The 18,339-nt window shown below is 39.1% G+C and overlaps 1 protein-coding gene across 3 annotated transcripts in view; it reads left to right on the top strand.

The window, feature by feature from the left end:
* The window catches only part of LOC144699737 (neuronal-specific septin-3-like), a 264,727-nt gene that overhangs the window by 58,726 nt on the left and 187,662 nt on the right, over positions 1-18,339 (top strand). Inside the window, exon 1 of one of the 3 annotated variants that reach the window (XM_078570915.1) lies at positions 9,416-9,573. The exons of the other annotated variants lie outside the window; for them this stretch is intronic. Within the exon in view, the coding sequence (XP_078427041.1) occupies positions 9,534-9,573 (40 nt within the window). The 5' untranslated portion in view covers positions 9,416-9,533. Of the gene's footprint in view, positions 1-9,415; positions 9,574-18,339 lie in introns of those variants that run through there. 3 annotated transcript variants of the gene reach the window in all.

Below are 18,339 nucleotides of genomic sequence, written 5' to 3' on the forward strand. Positions count from 1 at the left end.
AGAGCAAGCAAATGGCATTGAATGAAGGAAAGCTATCTGAGGTAACCCAAAAGAAATAAAACCTGTAAAAAGAAAATGAAACTATTTCACAGTAAAATGTTCATATCAAAGCTGAACTGGAAGATTTGAAGCACAAGATTCAAACGAGTATGTTCCTTTGAAAGCACACGTTAAACTGAAGTCTTCAATGAAGCAAGCTGTTCAAGATCTGAACAAAAAAAATTCAGAGAAAACACAAAGGTACTAAGAGGAAATAATGACCCTCAATTTCCCAGTTGGCAAATTGAAGTGGAAGTTGGGGAGCTTAACCAGATGTACAGCCAGGCACAACAGTGGGCAGGAAAGACACTCAAAGAATTTTTGGCCTTGAAAGACTCTTCAAACAATTAATATGAAGCCATGGAAAAATATGAGGAGTTAAAAAAAAAAATGTTGAATACCACTTCAGCAAAAGCAGTGCTGGAGCTATCAGTAGCAGCAAAGTAATGCACTTAAGTGCAGAGTGAGTTGGCAAGAGGTCAACAAGAAAATAAACAGTTGAAAGAACAGCTGATTGTGCTTCAAGATCAAATGCAAAAAGATTACATAATATTTCAGCAGTATGAAGAAATGAAGACTGTTTTGAATAGCAGTATGGAAGAAACTTGAGGGGTCTCTGAATTACAAGAAAACTCAAGATGAAGCAATTGACCCTGCAAAGAAAAGAAAAACCCTTTGAAGGGTCTTCATGCGTTACAAGGATCCTTAAGGCCAAAGTTTGTTCCTTTGGAAAACTACAACGAGAAGCAAAATAGATTTGATGTCACTCTCAACAAACTGAAGAACCAGTTGACAGAGAAGACTGAGCAGTGTTTAATGTTCCAGGAGGAAGCCAAAAGGTATTAGAAAGGAGACTGAAGAGCTGAAGAGCCAGCTGAATGGAAATGAGGAGACATTGAAAGGAAAAGCAGTGGAACCATCCAGGTTGCAAGAGGATAATGAAACCATGAGCAGTACAATTACAGAACTGAAACAAGTTAAGACTTCGCTTGAGACAAACCTGGCCAACAGTGAAACCAAATTGAAGGACCAGGACAAAGCTGTGCTGCAGATGGAAAGAAAAGACAGAAATAAGATTGGAAAATGTAAAACTGATGCTGAAGTTCAAGGAACTAGAAGAAAAAGCACGGGATGTCTCAAATGTACTGAGAAGCATTGAGTTGTTGAAAAATGACATGGTTGAAATGAAAATCAAGAACCTGAAATGTCAAGAAAAAGTTGAACAGTTGCTTAGAAAAGTAGCGGTTCTCACAAAGCATCATGAAGAGTCTCGGAAACAATTGGCAGAAGTAAAATTAAAGAATTTAAGCTTGAAGTATAGCACATACGAATAAGGCTCTGTTGAGGAAAAACTGGTCAGTGTAGACAACCAACTTTCTCATACGAAAAGTAAATGTTGATGAATGATGATGAAATGTTGGAACCTAATCATGAAAAGAACATTGGAATTCTTGAATTTTGATCCAACCCGAGGAACATAAAATGAGGTTTGCAGTATGGGAGAGCAAATCCACACTTTAAAAGTATAAAAGGAACATTTTAAGAAACAGGTTCAGGATTTAGCAAGTGAATTGGAAGGATCCAGGAAGCAGTCAGTGACCATGGAAGAAAGACTCCGAAAGGAACTAAAGTTCCCAGATAAAGTTAGGTGTGTATAAGGATCTTGCAGATCCTCTGAAACAAGGACAACTGGACTCACCAGAGTAGTTGCTGAACTGAATGAAAAGATTCATAAACTTGAAAGTGGATTGGAAAATCAGAGTAAACAAATGTTTGCCTGAAATTGTGCAACTAGTGGTATTAAGGTTCCATTTTTGAAATGTCAACGTCCAGGAATAACATGGCGGACCTCACAGAAAGAGAAAATCCGAGTCCACTCTAGGAATGAACAGAATGCATATTCCCTTCGGAAGGAACAGGACAAACCCACAGTGTCTGAACAAAGCAGATAGGTTGTCGATAAAGCGAAACGCTACTCGAAGGAACGCAAGAAATGATTCAAATGGAGACAACCAAGTATTGGAAACATAGATTACCACAATTTTGGCATTAAACCAACAAAGTCAACCCAAAGCAACTGAGACTACTATTTCACCGAACGTGATGGACTGACATCTAGAAGAATTGTCAAGCCTCAAGACCATCTGAATTTATAAAGTCAGAGACTTGAGGGCGAGGGGCCACGGAGAAGGGGTAGCAAGTAAAGTGAAGATTGTATTGTATATAGTTGTGCTTCATTAGAAGGGGGGAAATTAAAAAAAGAAAGGGGGATGTTGTATATGCCTTTAAATGGTAGTAGCATGTCATTGTGATATAAATATGTTCAGCAGAGCAAGGGTTAATGTGGACCTGGAGAACAGTACTGTCCATGGCATGATAGACTGTGGAGTAGAATCTACAAGAAGCCAGCATGGAGTCAGCACTCATGCATGGCAGGACCATGGGATATGTATATAGTTATGGGTTAACAATAAATGATTTAAGTTTAAACCATACAAGTCTCACAACCTCTTTGTGAGAGACCAAACCAAACTTTACAACATTGTGGTTCTATTTTAGATGTGGTTTGCCCTTCAGATCACTAAGCCTAAATGGTGGTGTTACACTGGGGAGTCTCTTTTTGTCGAATTAATTTCTGAATGGGTGTGCTCCCAAAAGTCTGTTCAATGTCTGCCAGGTGTGGAAGAACAATTTGCATTGTTAAAGACATTGCATCTGCTATATTGAAGTTTTGCAATACATCTTTTCGTCTTAATTTGAAGACCTTGTAATTGAGCAGCAGTTCAATCATGTTTACTTAAATCCTCCTTGTTTGCTAACATGGTTCAAATATCTTGACTTGTTTTAATCAGCTGACTGTATCTTATTAAGGAAAGCTATTAATCAGCCCTTGTTCGGTCACGGTATCTGTTTCTTGCTGTTTACTGCCTGGCTGCGTTTGTTGCTGAAGTTTTCACACTACAAGTTGTCCCCTTTATCATGCAATCTATTTTTAGCTGTGCAGCAGGTGTGAGCATCGAGTTTTTGTTCAAGTCAAATCAAAAAGAGTCTGGACTGCAGAATGCTTGAATAAAAATCATTTTATGAACGTGACATTTCTCTCATCACATGTGTCATGTGTCACAATACATGTGCTGAAAAAGAATGGTATAGTTCATAGTGAGCACACAGGGAAGTCAGTGATGTATCACAGAAGTCAATTGAATTACAACCCATGTTTCCCCTTTACATCATATAGAATAAAATTATAGAATGGTTACAACACCAAAGGAGGCCATTTGGTTTGTCATCTGCAAGGACAATTACATTAATCCCACTCCCCTATCTTAAATTGATTCAGACTTCTGGCTTCAGCTCAGCTTCCCGGCATCCTACTGCAGCTACTGATCACCCTATGTCAACACAAAATTTTTTGTCATCTATCCTAAACTTCATCTCCCCAGCACTGATCTTGTGTCCTCTTGTCCTGCTGCCTTGATTGGATCCGAGCAACATTGATAATATTATTTATTCAGATATGATTTGTGCCCCAATGTCATCTGTTTATGAAGATTTACTACATTTTTTATGACGACAGTGGCTTTTGAAAGTTACAGTTGCTGTGGCTTTAGGTGGCTCTCTGTTATGTTGGTTATTGTAGTGGTAAATTTTAAATTTGTGCATTTCATAAGGGAACGCCCCTCAGTTCACTGTGCTTTTGGTGGATTCAGCACAGGATTTGAGTTGTGGATTTAAATTCACCATAATATTGTGTATACAGTGCAAATTTTAAAAGTTCACTGTCAGAGTATTCTAGCTGAGTAAAAGGGGGTCCAGTTGTTCAGCAACTTCCTCTCTATTTCAAAGATGGCACTGACTAAACGGATCTTTGTATTTCTTTCAAGAAACTTAGTCATGTTATAAAGCCACATGTCAAAATTCAATAGTTTGAGAGGCACAAATAATGTAGGGTATAAACTCCAAGGACACAGTTCAAATGGGAAAACTTTACTGGCAATGAAAGCAGATGTGTGCCTGTGTGCCTGAGGACTGAGAATCACTCACCTCACTCTCCCTCTGAAAGCAAGACATTGAGGAAGCCACTTGTATTTGGACTTGCGTGCAAAGGATTTCCTTCAATCATGATCCAAATCTTTGACTTAGTAGCTTTCCCACCTCTGAGTCAAAGTGCAGAATTCAAAGCCCATTACTCACACTTGAGTGAAGACCTGAATTCTGGGTTTGACATCTGGAGGGATGTCCTGCAGTACGGGCAGTTCTCTCCTCATTGTGTGGTTTGTCGGAAAAATTTATGGATTCTTATCCTATGGGACTAACTATTTTATGGCCAAAGAAGGAGCATTCACTGTGCTGCCTGTGGGACTGTAACCAGCCTACCAGTCCTTCTACTGCTTTCCACTCTTCTGCCCAAGAGAAGAGCAGGAAGAAATAGAAATAACAGACCTGACCCAACAATTAGGTATAATGGACCACAAACTTGTTAGCTGCATTTTTTAGATATGGGAGTCAGCAAACTTGGTGCACCCACCTCTTACCGATAGCAGCCCCCCCAGCAGAGTGGATTCCACAATGCTGGCATCCTCCTTCATACTGCCAGCTGCCTCTGTGCTCAATTGAAGAAGAGTGGGAGGGGTGGGGGTTTGGGTGGTGAACAATGTTGTTTTGAGATCACGTGGTGCAGCCAGCCTGCCCATCTTAAAGGGGAGGTGCACTGAATAATGTTGGAATTTTAAAGACAGAAAATGGAACACCAGGACAGAGAGGGAATTCCAATGTGATACATGAGGCATTATTGGTGACTAGGGTGGTCAGGGAGGTCAGTTCCTGGAGTCTAGGCCCAAGGACCTGGGTTCCCGCCAGGGTTCCCAGCCTGCCCACCAACCTTAAGGTTGGATGGGCAAGCCCATTAATTAATTTTTCAATGGCCTCAATAGGCCGTTGACAGGCCATCGGGTGTGCAGCTGACTTGGCTGAACCCCGCCAACCTGAAAATGGAAATGACGCAGGGTGACGTCGGGAGTTCTACCCAATGTCATCCCGCATCACTCTACGCGTTGGCATGTGGACCCGCCCCCGCTCACCAACCGGAAGATCCTGCCCAGAGAGTAGGAATAAATGGGTCACTTTTGGAGTGGCAGGCAGTGACTAGTGGGGTACCGCAGGGATCAGTGCTTGGGCTCCAGCTATTCACAATACATATCAATGATTTGGATGAGGGAACCAAGTGTAATATTTCCAAGTTTGCTGATGACACAAAGCTAGATGGGAATGTGAGTGGTGAGGAGGATGTTAAGAGGCTTCAAGACATGTTAACTGAGTGGGCAAATACATGGCAGATGCAGTATAACATGGATAAATGTGAAGTTATCCACTTTGGTAGGAAAAACAGAATGGCAGAGTGTTATTTAAATGGTGATAGATTGGGAAATGTTGGTGTACAAAGGGACCTGGGTGTCCTTGTACACCAATCACTGAAAGCAAGCATGCAGGTGCAGCAAGCAGTTAAGAAGGCAAATGGTGTGTAGGCCTTCATTGCAAGAGGATTTGGAACAAGGATATCTTACTGCAGCTGTGCAGGGCCTTGGTGAGACCACACCTGGAGTTTTGTGTGGAGTTTTGGTCTCCTTACCTAAGGAAGGATAAACTTGTGATAGAGGGAGTGCAGTAAAGTTTCACCAGACTGATTTCTGGGATGACATGACTGTCGCATGAGGAGAGATTGGGCTGACTAGGCCTGTATTCACTGGAGTTTGGAAGAATGAGAGGGGATCTCATTGAAATGTATAAAATTCTGACAGGAATGGACAGACTGGATGCAGGGATGATATTTCTTCTGGCTGGGGGGGTCTAGAACAAGGGGTCACAATCTCAAGATGCAGGGTAGACCATTTAGGACTGAGGTGAAGAGAAACGTCTTCACTCAGAGGGTGGTGAACCTGTGGAATTCTCTTCCACAGAAGGCTGTGGAGGCCAAGTCACTGAATATACTTAAGAAGGAAATAGATTTCTGGACTCAAAAGATGTCAAGAGGTATGGGTGGGCGAGCGGGAGTACAGCATTGAGATAGAGGATCAGCCATGATAATGTTGAATGGCGGAGCAGGCTCGAAGGGCTGAAGATCTACTCCTGCTCCTATTTTCTAGGTTTCTAATTTCTGGAATTTATCCACCCCGCTCACATCAAAACCCACTTCCTCCAAGCTGGGAAAATTCTGCCCAGTGTATGAAATAATTTTTCGTGAAACCTTGTATTTGTGTCAACTGCTGTTCTTTGGTTTAACTTCCTGATGTCTGCTTTATCTTTCCTTTTATATTTTCTTTAATTTTGGGTCTTTCTAGCTTATGAACTATTCTGTAGAATAGAGAGTAGATAGATTACCATCTTCCAGACTTCAGCAGATGCTGCTTTGACTGTGTCATTAAGCCAGGATATAGGTAAGGATGGCCTGCTTTGAATTTTCCCTCTGTTATGGAGAACAGTTCCATAACAATGCCTCTCTTTCGCAGCACTGCTGCTAATGCACACAGAACATGTTAGAGCAGCAAGCTTGCTTCCTAATATTCCATGGTAGCATAATATTTTTGATATCTGTATCATGTTCCCTCAAAGGAAAAAGCAACCTAACTTGAATAGGTAACATTATTTGGAATTGTTTGTGCCAGCAACAGTACAGGAGACGGGACAGAAATGGCGGGAAAAGAATAAAAATATAAAACATGGGGGAGAATTTTCTCCCAGTCAGGCACGCTGGTCGGGAGCGGGTGGGGGTGGAGCCAATCACCGCCTGCGATCGGCTGCGCACCGCCATTTTACATGGGCGGGCCACGCTGAGCGCTACCTGTGCGGGTGGGAGGAGGAGGGAGAGTCGGGGCCTGAAAGAGCGCAGAAATTTCCCTGAGTCACAGAGCTGCCTCAGGGAGATTAATTTAATAATAAAACATTGGAAAAAAGAAAAAATAAAATTACTCAGACATGTCCCCTCATGTGACATTGTCACACGAGCTGGGACCTGTTTATGAATTTTCATAATACATTTTGTTTAATTAATAAACCCTTCATGAAACCTCAACCCGCCCATGGATGAGGTTTCATGAAAAATGTGAAGGCCGCTTGGGCTCTTCGCCTGACCTGACAATCGCTTTAATTAGTTAATTAACGGCCGTCCTGTGCGCGCCCGCTGCACGGAAGATCGGAATGATGCGCGATGACGTGGGGATGCACACCCGATGCACACCCCACATGCCACACGGAAGATTCTGGCTATGGTAAATTTCATGTACTATGTGATAACCGTGCTATATATAGACTATTTGCATGGGATCTATAGCATGGAAGCAGAACATCTGGCCCAACCAGTCAATGCCTGTCTAGTTTCCCCATAAATGCATCCATATAATTCACTTCAACTATTCCCTGTGTTAGTGGCTTCCAAGTTCTTTTCACACTTTTGGTAACAAAGTTTCTTCTGAATTCCCTATTGGATTTCTTAGTGACTATCCTACATTGATGGCCTCTGTTTATACTCTTCACCACTCTTACCCTTAACTAACTAACTTCTAGTATATTTGTGAAACCCTTTAGTGTTGTCCTTGACATCTCTCACATGTTGTTTCTCATATTCTATTTTTGAGGCTCTCACCACTTGCTTTGTATCCCTTTGCTGTTCTATCTATCTGTAATGACTTGACGGAGCGGGCAGGTTTCAACAAGAAAACAAATAAACTTTATTACAGAGAGCTTTTCAGGTGCTACATGCTCGATCAGGACTCTCGTCAGGACGTCCCACCCCCAGACTACCCGTGCTTCGGGCTCATTGGTGGGAGCCTCCAAGAACATCACATGACCCCTGATAGACAGCTGGAGAGGCTACACCTTCAGTTACTGCACTACCTCTCCGAGTTTGCAAGATTTGGGCCTGCAACAGACTCCAGCATTGGGGCTTATTAAACAAATTCTTCTTCAAAATTTTCATTGTTTAATTTTTTGGAGTATTTACGTCCCCCTAACGCTATTACGTATTAGTATCTGTAGAACTGCTGTGAAACAAAGGGCAGTACAATCTCTATTCTTCTTATCAGCTAGGGGTGGTTGACAGGATGAATAGATGTTACTGAAAAATAATGTGTGACTGTGACCTTAGCCTTCTGACAATAGGCTGTAGAACGCCCCTATTTCCTGTCACAAGGCAACAAGTTGGACAGACAAACTTGGCAATCATGTCAGAACTTGGAGGATGCAGATTCTTACTATGAAGAAGCTCTGACAATGTTTGTTTTTAAAAATTGGTTACATTATAATGTGTGGATGCATTGAAAGTTAGAACAGAATTGTGGAGTTTTCAAGAGCATGATGAATAGTTTCATCTTTTAATCCTGCATTTGATTGTCATCACTCCTCCTGTGCTGCAGCCTTGTAACATTTTACCAGTGTCCTCTATATATAACTCACATTACAAGAAAATACATTATTATCTCTTGTCATTGGCAGGTACTTTGATAATTTGCCATTCTGTCACCTGATGTGTAAGACAAGGTAATTAGCCATAGTCTACAATGGACCATAGGCATCTCTGAGAGAGAGAGAGAGATGGTTATATCACTTGATTGGCAGCACTCCACATCAATCATGAGGCAAGGCTAGGATGTAGCCCTCTATGAACTACCACAGTCGGCACAGGGATTGAACCTGTGCTGTTGGCGTCATCCTGTACCACAATCCAGCCATCTAGCCAAATAAACTAACTGATCTCCATACCATCCAATGTGGATAGAGCCCATTTCTAACACAACTATTCTGATGGCCTCAAACTGCTGCACTGCCAGTCAGAAGACTAAGGCATCGAGTTGAAATGCAAGTGCTGAGATACGGTTCATTTTATTGAACATAAAATAAAACTTGTGTGACTGTATTACAGGCTCTAATGTAGCCTCACTTCCTGAAGTATTTATTAATCGTTTTGAGTAGCCCTCTTGGGGTTTAAAGCGTCATTAGAATTTCTTCCAGTAAGTTGGAGCCCAGTATCACACTCCCACTCATTTTTTATTCTGAATATAATTGTCATTCTGCTCCGAGACAATTTCATAGAAATATAGGAACTAAATTTTTCCTCCAAGGTAAATGATGCATTAGTATTACAATCCATATTGTAATAATATAATTTTCAACTCCAGTCCACTTTTGTAATTGAATTTGAGAACTTCAGATATTTTATTTTTAAAAATGATTATCAGAAGAATTACTGTGCAGATGTATATTTAGGATGTACAGTTGCCTCCTTCTGGTAGGTTATTTTAAGCTTATGAATGTAGTCACGTGCTCAGTTTTTAAGCCACAGGCTGACAATGCTGCTTCAGTGTGTGGTACAAACATATGATCAGCACATGGTAATGTGGTAATATGGTGTATTCATGATTGCACAGATTGAAGAGATTGTATCAGACACTTGCAGAAAACTTTTGATAAGATAAACAATATTGCTGTGGATACTACTGTAAATGCTGTTTGTTGTACTAATGGACAGAGTCAGAATTTCAGGTAAGTTACAGAAATCTTTATTTTAGAGTCTTTTTATATGCTCACTGCTAACTGTGGTAACTGCTCCACTTGAAGTTTGTATATTGCTGGCCATGGTTCCTTTTCCTGAGCAGACAGTGTCTGTCTTTCATTTATGTTTCCTACTGGAATTATTGAGACTTGGAGTTTTCAAAAATTGTATGCCGTTTGTTGGAATAAGGAAGTTATTTTTCATACATGTCTTGTTCCTCATATCAGCAAGTCTTTTATAACCTTTGTCAGCAACAAGAAGTTAAATCTCCTAAATGAATTTCAAAGTCTAAACTGTAGCGACGTGTGCTGAGGGCAGAGAGGAATGTGTTCCTCATAATTTTGCCAGAGACCAGAACTGCAGTTTGTAAAACTTCAAGAAGTTTACTTTTTTGAAAAAAAAGAATGGACATGAAGTGTGGCTTTTTTCCTGTATTGTCTGACTGATGATAGGTTTACAAAAAGCTAGATATATAGTTTGCACAGTGAATGGAATGGTGTTCCAAATAAGGAAGGGACTAAGACAATGCTGACAGCAGCAGGCTGCATTTCTAACTATTCATCGTAAGCTTTTCCATAAAAGAAATGTGTTTGCGCTGTTTTTCTCCCTTTCTTAAGTGAATATTCTCCTGAAATAGTAACATTTTTATGACTTTAATAACGGGAAATATGCCACTGCAGTTGAAAAAGGCATTAATTTAAAATTTAATTTCTTGAGTTTAAAGTGGGAGGACACAACTGTTTGTCATGTTACTATTGAGTTTAGCTTAGCTAAAGTTAAAAGTCGTTTTACAAATGCAATTACTTGGCCATGTAATAAAAATCCCGCTTAAATGTGGTTGGAAATTATGTTTGATCATGTGAAACACTTTGCCAAGAAATTTGATAGCCCTTTGGAATGAATCACAGCATTTTTTTAACATTTATATTGAAATGAGTCAATGCCAATGATTTTTTGTTCATAAGGTCATAACATGAACGTGGAGTTCCAATAACAGCAGTAACCGTAAGAGGAAATGTTGACTAGTTTCTGTATTGATTAGAAGGCAGAGATTGCCTTATAGCGAATGCCATGCTTCTAGCCATGATCTTGCCCCCTAAATATTCTTAAACTGCCACTTTCTGTGTACTGATAATTTTTCTTTCTCTCCCCCTTCCCCTGCCTCCACCCAGCAAATCGACCAGTTCCCACAACTGTCATTATGGATGTCCAATTTGCTACTATTTCCAGGTCACATGGTGTAGTTTAGATGAAAGAAAGTGGTCTTGTGACAGGAAGGAACAGTTTTCCTGGAAATGACTACACTAATGAGATTCACAGTATAATTACAATGTTCTCTAACTGCTAATATCATTCAATAAAAGAAGAATGATGACTCTCAATTGTTAGTCGCTCCAATGGAGATGTCTTCATGCATCACACCTGTAGATTTCCCTGGATGAAAACAGCATAGAAAATAAAATGTATGCCCTCGTATGCTTCATAATAGATTTAGAAGATGGTGTGGTTTCTAGCAATTGATATCTTTGAAGGATTTGAGTAATTCAAAGTGCTCCAGTTTCTTCCATTAATGATATCACCTGAACCTTTGAATTAAATCATTGCCTACTGCACTCTCCTGGGTATCCATTATTCTCTTGTATGTCTTTAATGTCACAAGTAATCTCCTCAATATAAGGAAGCTATTTTCAAATTTAGAACATGTTATTCATTATATGTTTAATTGAATTAGAAAATATTGACATTTCAAAACTAGAAAGATAGCAAGGACCAATGCAAAATGATAAATAGTAGGAAATGTAATGGTTAATTGATACTTGACTTCGATTGCTAGGAATTAACATCAAAATTGTTAGCTTCAAAGGCTACTTGCCAAGTGGAAATGATTGAAGCAGCGCAAAGGCTTTACTCCATTTGTGCTGTTTCAATTGTCATCAATTTGTATGTACAGATCCCAATACTGTGCTGACAGGCCGTAAAGAGAGTACTAGCCAGGCCTGGTCATTTATATACTGTTAATCTAATAAAGGCATCCAATGTTACCACAGCAACAATACCATGCTGCTAAACAAGTAAATATTGAATGATGTGTTGGTTCTGCTCTTTATTGATGGATGGTAATTTGCTGCCTTAAAGTAATTATACTTTAGTATTTATTCAGGATATTAAAAATGTCCCATGATCTAAGCAGCTATAAATGAATATAGTTCCAAGTGTTTGCTATGCTAAAATGTTTAAACTCAGTCTAAAATTGTATAAACATATGGATGACATTGTCACCTTGTATTAATGATTTCAGTGACAGAGGTTGGTAACTAATTTCTCACACACTAAATAACTTCAGTATATTTAATGCACTTGTTTATCAGAGGCAAACTCCAGGGCTAGCTGTGAGAAAATAATCTAACAAATAACAGCAAACCTGGTTAAGACTCTGCTTGATTAGTCAGTTCCTTATAATATTGTTGAGGGACAGATATTCCAAGTTGACAGTGATAAACTACGAGGTGGTATACATAGATTTCCAAAAGGCCTTTGATAAAATTCTTCACAAAAGGCTGCTGTTGAAATTTGGATGCAGTGGGAATTCAAGGTAAATAGTGACTATACATAAGGGGAAAAATATCATTTGGGCAAAATACCAAGTGGGATGCCCCAGGGATTAGTGGCAGGCCCTTCCAAGTAATGTGTGGGGAATGGGAGAAAATCTAACAGTTGGAGGAAACAAGACAAGTAGAATGAGTTCATTAAGAACTGCATTTTTGAAAAACTGTGTAGAAACGTACACTTGGATGTTAAAATACTTAAACCCGCAGCACAATATTTGTTTGTATTGCCATGATACAGTGGAACTAGAATTGGATAAATAAATTGGGCTGAAAACTGGTTAAATAAATCACTCTGATGTCATGATAAGCGAAGCTTTATTAGAGTAGCTTCATTATATTAGCCAAAGGCCTGGAAATGGTTGTCGTTTGATAAATATTTGACATCTTCTGTGTATTGTCTATATTTCAGAAAGCGTTAGACTCTATAGAAATTGCTTTCCACGATGGTTCACCAGGCCCCAGCCCTGCAGATCTCTGTTTGAATTTTAGAACGTTACTGCTTGCTTCCCATAGACACCTGCTCAAATGGTCAGTAAAGCAGCAAAACAATCAGAAGGTCCCGCCAACTCTACAGAAAACCTGAGTTGGAAGCGGTACTGGTATTCATGGTGCCTAGGGAGCCAGGCCAGAACCTGCAACCTTGCTGGTCAGAGCACCTCAATGAAATATAGGAGGTGCAGTTAGGGAAACTATAAAGAGTTTACAGATACAACAAATACTGTTTAATAACCGTGTTGGCTCCATTACTTTTTATTTTTACAATCTTAAAATGAATTCCTGATTTTAAAATGTGAAGTGTTTACACAGGGTCATTAAAATTATAGAACAGTCTCACAAAAAGGTTTTAGATATTTCCTCCATGATTCCCATCTGTGTGGTCATTTATGATCTGAAACTGCTTTGCTCAACCAGACTGCTTAGTATCCGAGGTCATTTTGGTGACCCGAAGACTGTTACAAAGAGTACTTTATAATGTTTTCTAGAAAATTGCTATGATCACCCTAGCAACAAAGGCATGCAGGGAATTTTATTATACCCAGTCTTGGATGTATTCTTTATGCTGAGATTGACTGTTACTCTTTAATTACTTAAGGACCATATTGTAGTGGTTTTCACACTAAAATGATTGTGGCTGAAAATGCCTACATTAGCAAATGATTTATTAGATACTGACTCTACTGTTAGGAGTGCCATATTGGGCCTGTTTTATTGTATTCTATTGGGGATTACACGGAAGAGAATGTTGCTCTTGGACTTTGTTACGTGACCTCAGCCCCTCAACCAATTAAGCTGTTCATTTGTTTTGATAAGTGACATCTTTCTGCGATTCTATTCCAGTGTAATAATTACCCTTGGCCATTTACTGTTGAGTAAAATTGAGACTTTTCATAAAATATCAATCACAAAATTTGTGTGGGGCTGGACAAAATGGTACAGGCTTCCCAGACAGCAGCAGTGGAACTGTTCACATTTCCATATAGTTTAATATTTTGAATACCTATAGTATATTCAGTGTACAAGTGTCCATTTTTGTTTATAAACTATGTTGATTCTCTGGTTTGGTTAATATGCTATTTCCCAGTGCAATTAATTGGCCAAAATGATGTATTCATCCATGTTTTTCTGTACTGTACAATTTGATTTGAAGCAAATTCTGTATGTGAGACTTGCCAAGATTACCTTCCAAAAATGCTAAAGCTTGCAATAAAAGGGCCCAACCGCTGACAGGCCACACACCATTTGGATTCTTTCTTGCAAGAAAGTAGTTCTCCTTAAGTGACCTGTTCACAACTTGTTTTGTTGGTGAAACGTATGTGTTTTATGCAAGGCGGAGTGTAATGTTGCTCCTTAGAGAAGCCTGCCCGGAGGTTTCCTCCCAAGTCGGTGCAAGTTGTAGGTGAAGTGCCAATAAAAGCTTATCCTACTGAACCAGCAACTGCTTTGTTGCAATATTTTACCCAATACATGTCTGGGCAACAACAACAATATATACATTTCTGAATTCTTTTTCAATGTTGAACAATGCAGCTGGGAGGTAATGACTTATGAAATTCAGTCAGGTGGGAGAGTAATACTGAGTGCTGATTCTTTCTTGAATGTGTTGAATTAGATAACTGGAACAGACATGACCTAAAATAAAGAGAAGATGCAGGTTCTAACATTTTGAGTATAAATCTTTCAGCAGAACTGAGGACTGCCACAGTCATTACTTAGAATTGCCTTACATGAAAATGACAACCCAGAAACAGGCAGTTTAGATATGTATTACTTCGCCTGAGTAGTAGTCCTATTGCAATATACACCCGCCCGCCACCTTTTATCCCCTTCAATCATCAATTACCTATTTGTTATCTTTTCTTAAATGTTGACCTGGGAATAGGTTTTCAAGCTGCTGCCTAGGCATGTTGGTCTAAATCAGCACTGGTTCCAATGAACATGTCTTTCAAGCTGACATATTAGAAGTTATTAAAGTTTCACTCAGTTTTGCCAAACCTTTTGTTACCAATGTTGAATTGTATAACCAATTGAATATTTCCTTATTCTAAAATCACTTGATTTCCATTTTCATCCTTATTTGCAGCTCTCCATTGCCTGGACTTATTAGTTCTTAAATCAGTTCCATGTATGAACAAAGCTTTGCTGAACGTATGATATTTATTTGTAAATGGGCTCGTAGGACATTGTGCACCCAGATAATGCATTAAAAACCTGGTTATTATAAATTAATCTCCACATAATTGGTAATAGTGTGGCTGTAAGTGCTGCAATTCCCTAATATTGCTAGTGATGACACACATTACTTTCTAAATACCATGTTAAAAATTATTTAATAAGCAAATCTTGCATTATTGATTAGCATTAATATTTTAACACTAAATGGTACGCATTAAAAATAATCACTTAGTGTTTCACCCAAAAAAGTGAATGATGCCTGTTCGGTTGGCAAACACAGATTTGTAGGTTCAAAACTAGGCTGATGAATTGTGAGTGTCCCTTTTCTCTAATATTTGAGTCCAAGTAAGAACAATCTCAAACTAAATATTGCAAGTGTGTGTCAATGACACAAAGCTGACAAATAATTAAATCATAATTAGTAGTAAAATTATGATCTTGCTCACAGTTCACAAGCAAATCTGATGGAGGAAATGGAAAAATTGTTCCATTGGTTAAGTACAAAGGGCAAGTACATTAAAAAGATTGACACAAAGAGCAGCTGGTCCATCAATGTCCATCCCATCTCTGCTATGCTGCAACCAGGCAACATGACTCCAATTCTCCTGACCCATTAACAGCCCTGTAATCACCCAGGGGAGGCTAAATTAGAATGCAAAAACCCAAGGCCGATTCTTGGGGAAAAAACAATTTTGCAAAAATCCTCTCTGACCCATGAAGGTGATTTATCAAAAACTGAAACAAGAGGTAACAATGACCATGTGGTATATTGGCCAAGCTCCCATTTGCAGCAATATCTGCCTCCTCCAGGAACTTTGGAATGTTTGCAATGCATCTATGCCCACTGCATGAGCCAACAGCTTATTTCAAAGGTCAAATGATGCTCTAGAAAAAGAAAAACCTCCTGATGGCTAACAAATTTTGTGCTTATCTAACTTGTATGCATGACCTTCATTCTTCCTAATTTATGGAATTCAAATAACCTGTCCATGTAAATTATCAATTTAAATACTTTAATCAAGGGCGGAATCATCCCAGATTTGCACTAAGTGCAGTGGCAGGTAGGAAAAGGGATGTTTTACCTGCTGGCTGCAATGTCGGGTTTTATCTTTATCTTTATCTTTATCTTTCCATCTCTCTACGTCGCTTTCTTCCTTTAAGACACTCCTCAAAACCCAACTCTGAGCAACTTTTTGGTCATCTGACATGATGTGTCTCGATGTCCCATTTTGTTTTATAATGCTGTTGTGAATCGCCTTGGGATGTTTCATTGCCTTAATGTTGTTCTATAAGCACTAACTGCTGTTGTCGTTGGTGTCCTTTATAGACTTGTGCACTATAAAACCAAAGTCTCTTTCCGACTCAATTATCTTAATACAGAAATCAGTCTTCCAAGCCGATGCTTGGAATTAGCCCTGCGTGCATGAATTCCGCTACATATATTTACATTTAATGTCACTTGCCAGCTGCAAGCCTATTCTCCCCATTGCATTTGGGTTTTTTTTCTGTCACAGTTCTGACGCCATCTTTGTGCCACCCGTGGACTTGCAAACATTATCCTATATTTTTAGAAGAGCACTTTGCTTGAAACTTGCAGAGATGGGGGTGGAGTGAGGGAGGTACATGGAGATTCACAGGAACCCAAATCCATGGATTTGAATTCTGGCCTCCTGTGGAGACCCGCAGGAGGCCAGAATTAGAATCCATGTGCAAATTTCATCATGATACCTCATGCAACTTAGGCAGTGGTGATTTGTTTTTTCTATCATGTTACTACATACGTACTTACAAACAGGAAAAAAAAAGTTTCATCAGCAATTTTTGGCATGATTTGAGGCCCAAAACAAGATTTGTCTCTGGAGTCAGCTTCTTCTGATCACCCTTAATCATGTGTGGTATGAGTTTAAAATGAAAACGTAGGTGGTTTTAGCTATAATAGAGACAGGTAATATAATTGAATGTGGACTTGTTTAGACACATTTCTAGTGCTTCCTAAATAATTGTTTTTGTCCAAGTGTAGTTGTATCAACAGTTCCATTTCAATAATGACTATTCTTGTAAAGTTTTGTCAATTCAGCATGCAAAGGGTTTAAAACATGCAAAACATCTTTTATTGTTTAGTGAGCTTGCTCATGTCCTAAGAATAAATGAAAAGGTTTGCAAGCATTTAACTATAATTATCTTGTATTGATGTATTTTGGCAATTCAGTACCAAGTATTAAACCAATAAGTCCTGTGGCTAGACAATGTCTGATTCAAGGTTTGCAGCATTAATGCACATTGCTAGGAGTGAAAGGCTTTTATTTAAATTAATGTGCTTTGTAGCCAAAAGGACTTGTGGGACTCCAAATTTTCTGCACTTCCTACAAACCTTCAGAAGTGTGGGTTTATAATTTCACAGTGCTGTTCTGCACTGCATGATGGTCAAAGGTAATAATGCATTGACGTGAAAAATACCTGTTAATAGATTTACCTGTCCAAAATAGATTTTAAATTTAAAAAGTAAGCCAGCAAGTTACACGGTACCCACTTGACAGTAAAATTCTAAAAGCTTGTCTCCAACTTTAATTACTGGACACACCAGACATATGCACAAATGGCTGGAGGCTTCCCGAAGGTTGTTTCACACACACCTGTTAGATCTTACATGGTCCCCAACATAGCCTTTCAATCCCCTATATATATGTTTCCATCTCTTTAATCTGTAAATTCTATTGTTCCATATGCCTTTGGAAATGCACTTTTCCCATAAAAAATTTTCATGATGTCAATATTGTCAGTAGCCTTTGGGGAAAAATAAACACACTGCTTGGCCTTGCTTATCCGGCTCCTTCACATCTAAAAATGCCAATTTTTTTCACCCCTTATATGCTAAGACAGCATCCATGTTTACTCATTAGCATTTCAAGTACGCTGCTACACCTAACTTCTTTGGATAAGTTCAAGCTTGCAGTCTACCTGACACCAAATGTAATTAAACCATAGAGACAGAACAATCTACACTCACATCCATAACCTACTTGACAATAAACCAGAACAATATTATGAAAATTATTATACTTTCATAACAACATTCAGAGGCCTGGACAGCCCACATGTTTTGTGTTCTATTATGTAATCATAAATATTCATGTTAAAATAATGAAAATCTTTGTCTACAATTAAAAAATTAAAAAGAGCGTCTATGCTATACTGAATCTCATTTAAGCTAAGACTCCACTTTAAAATCTCATCCTGGTCTTCAAATCCCTCCATGGCCATGCTCCTTCCTATATTTGTAATGTCCTCCAACCCACAGCCCTGGGATATCTGGGGTACTCAAATTCTGGCCACTTTAGCATCCCTGATTTTAATTGCTCCACCTTTTGTGTACGCATGTGTGCATTCAGCATGGTATAGCACACGAGTGATGGGTGAATGTTTTGGATGACCTCAAGTTTATAAGAGTAGAATGTGGGACTGCATCGGAATAGG

Source organism: Cetorhinus maximus, chromosome 24 (genome assembly GCF_964194155.1).
Source record: "Cetorhinus maximus chromosome 24, sCetMax3.hap1.1, whole genome shotgun sequence".
NCBI classification, from domain to species: domain Eukaryota; kingdom Metazoa; phylum Chordata; class Chondrichthyes; order Lamniformes; family Cetorhinidae; genus Cetorhinus; species Cetorhinus maximus.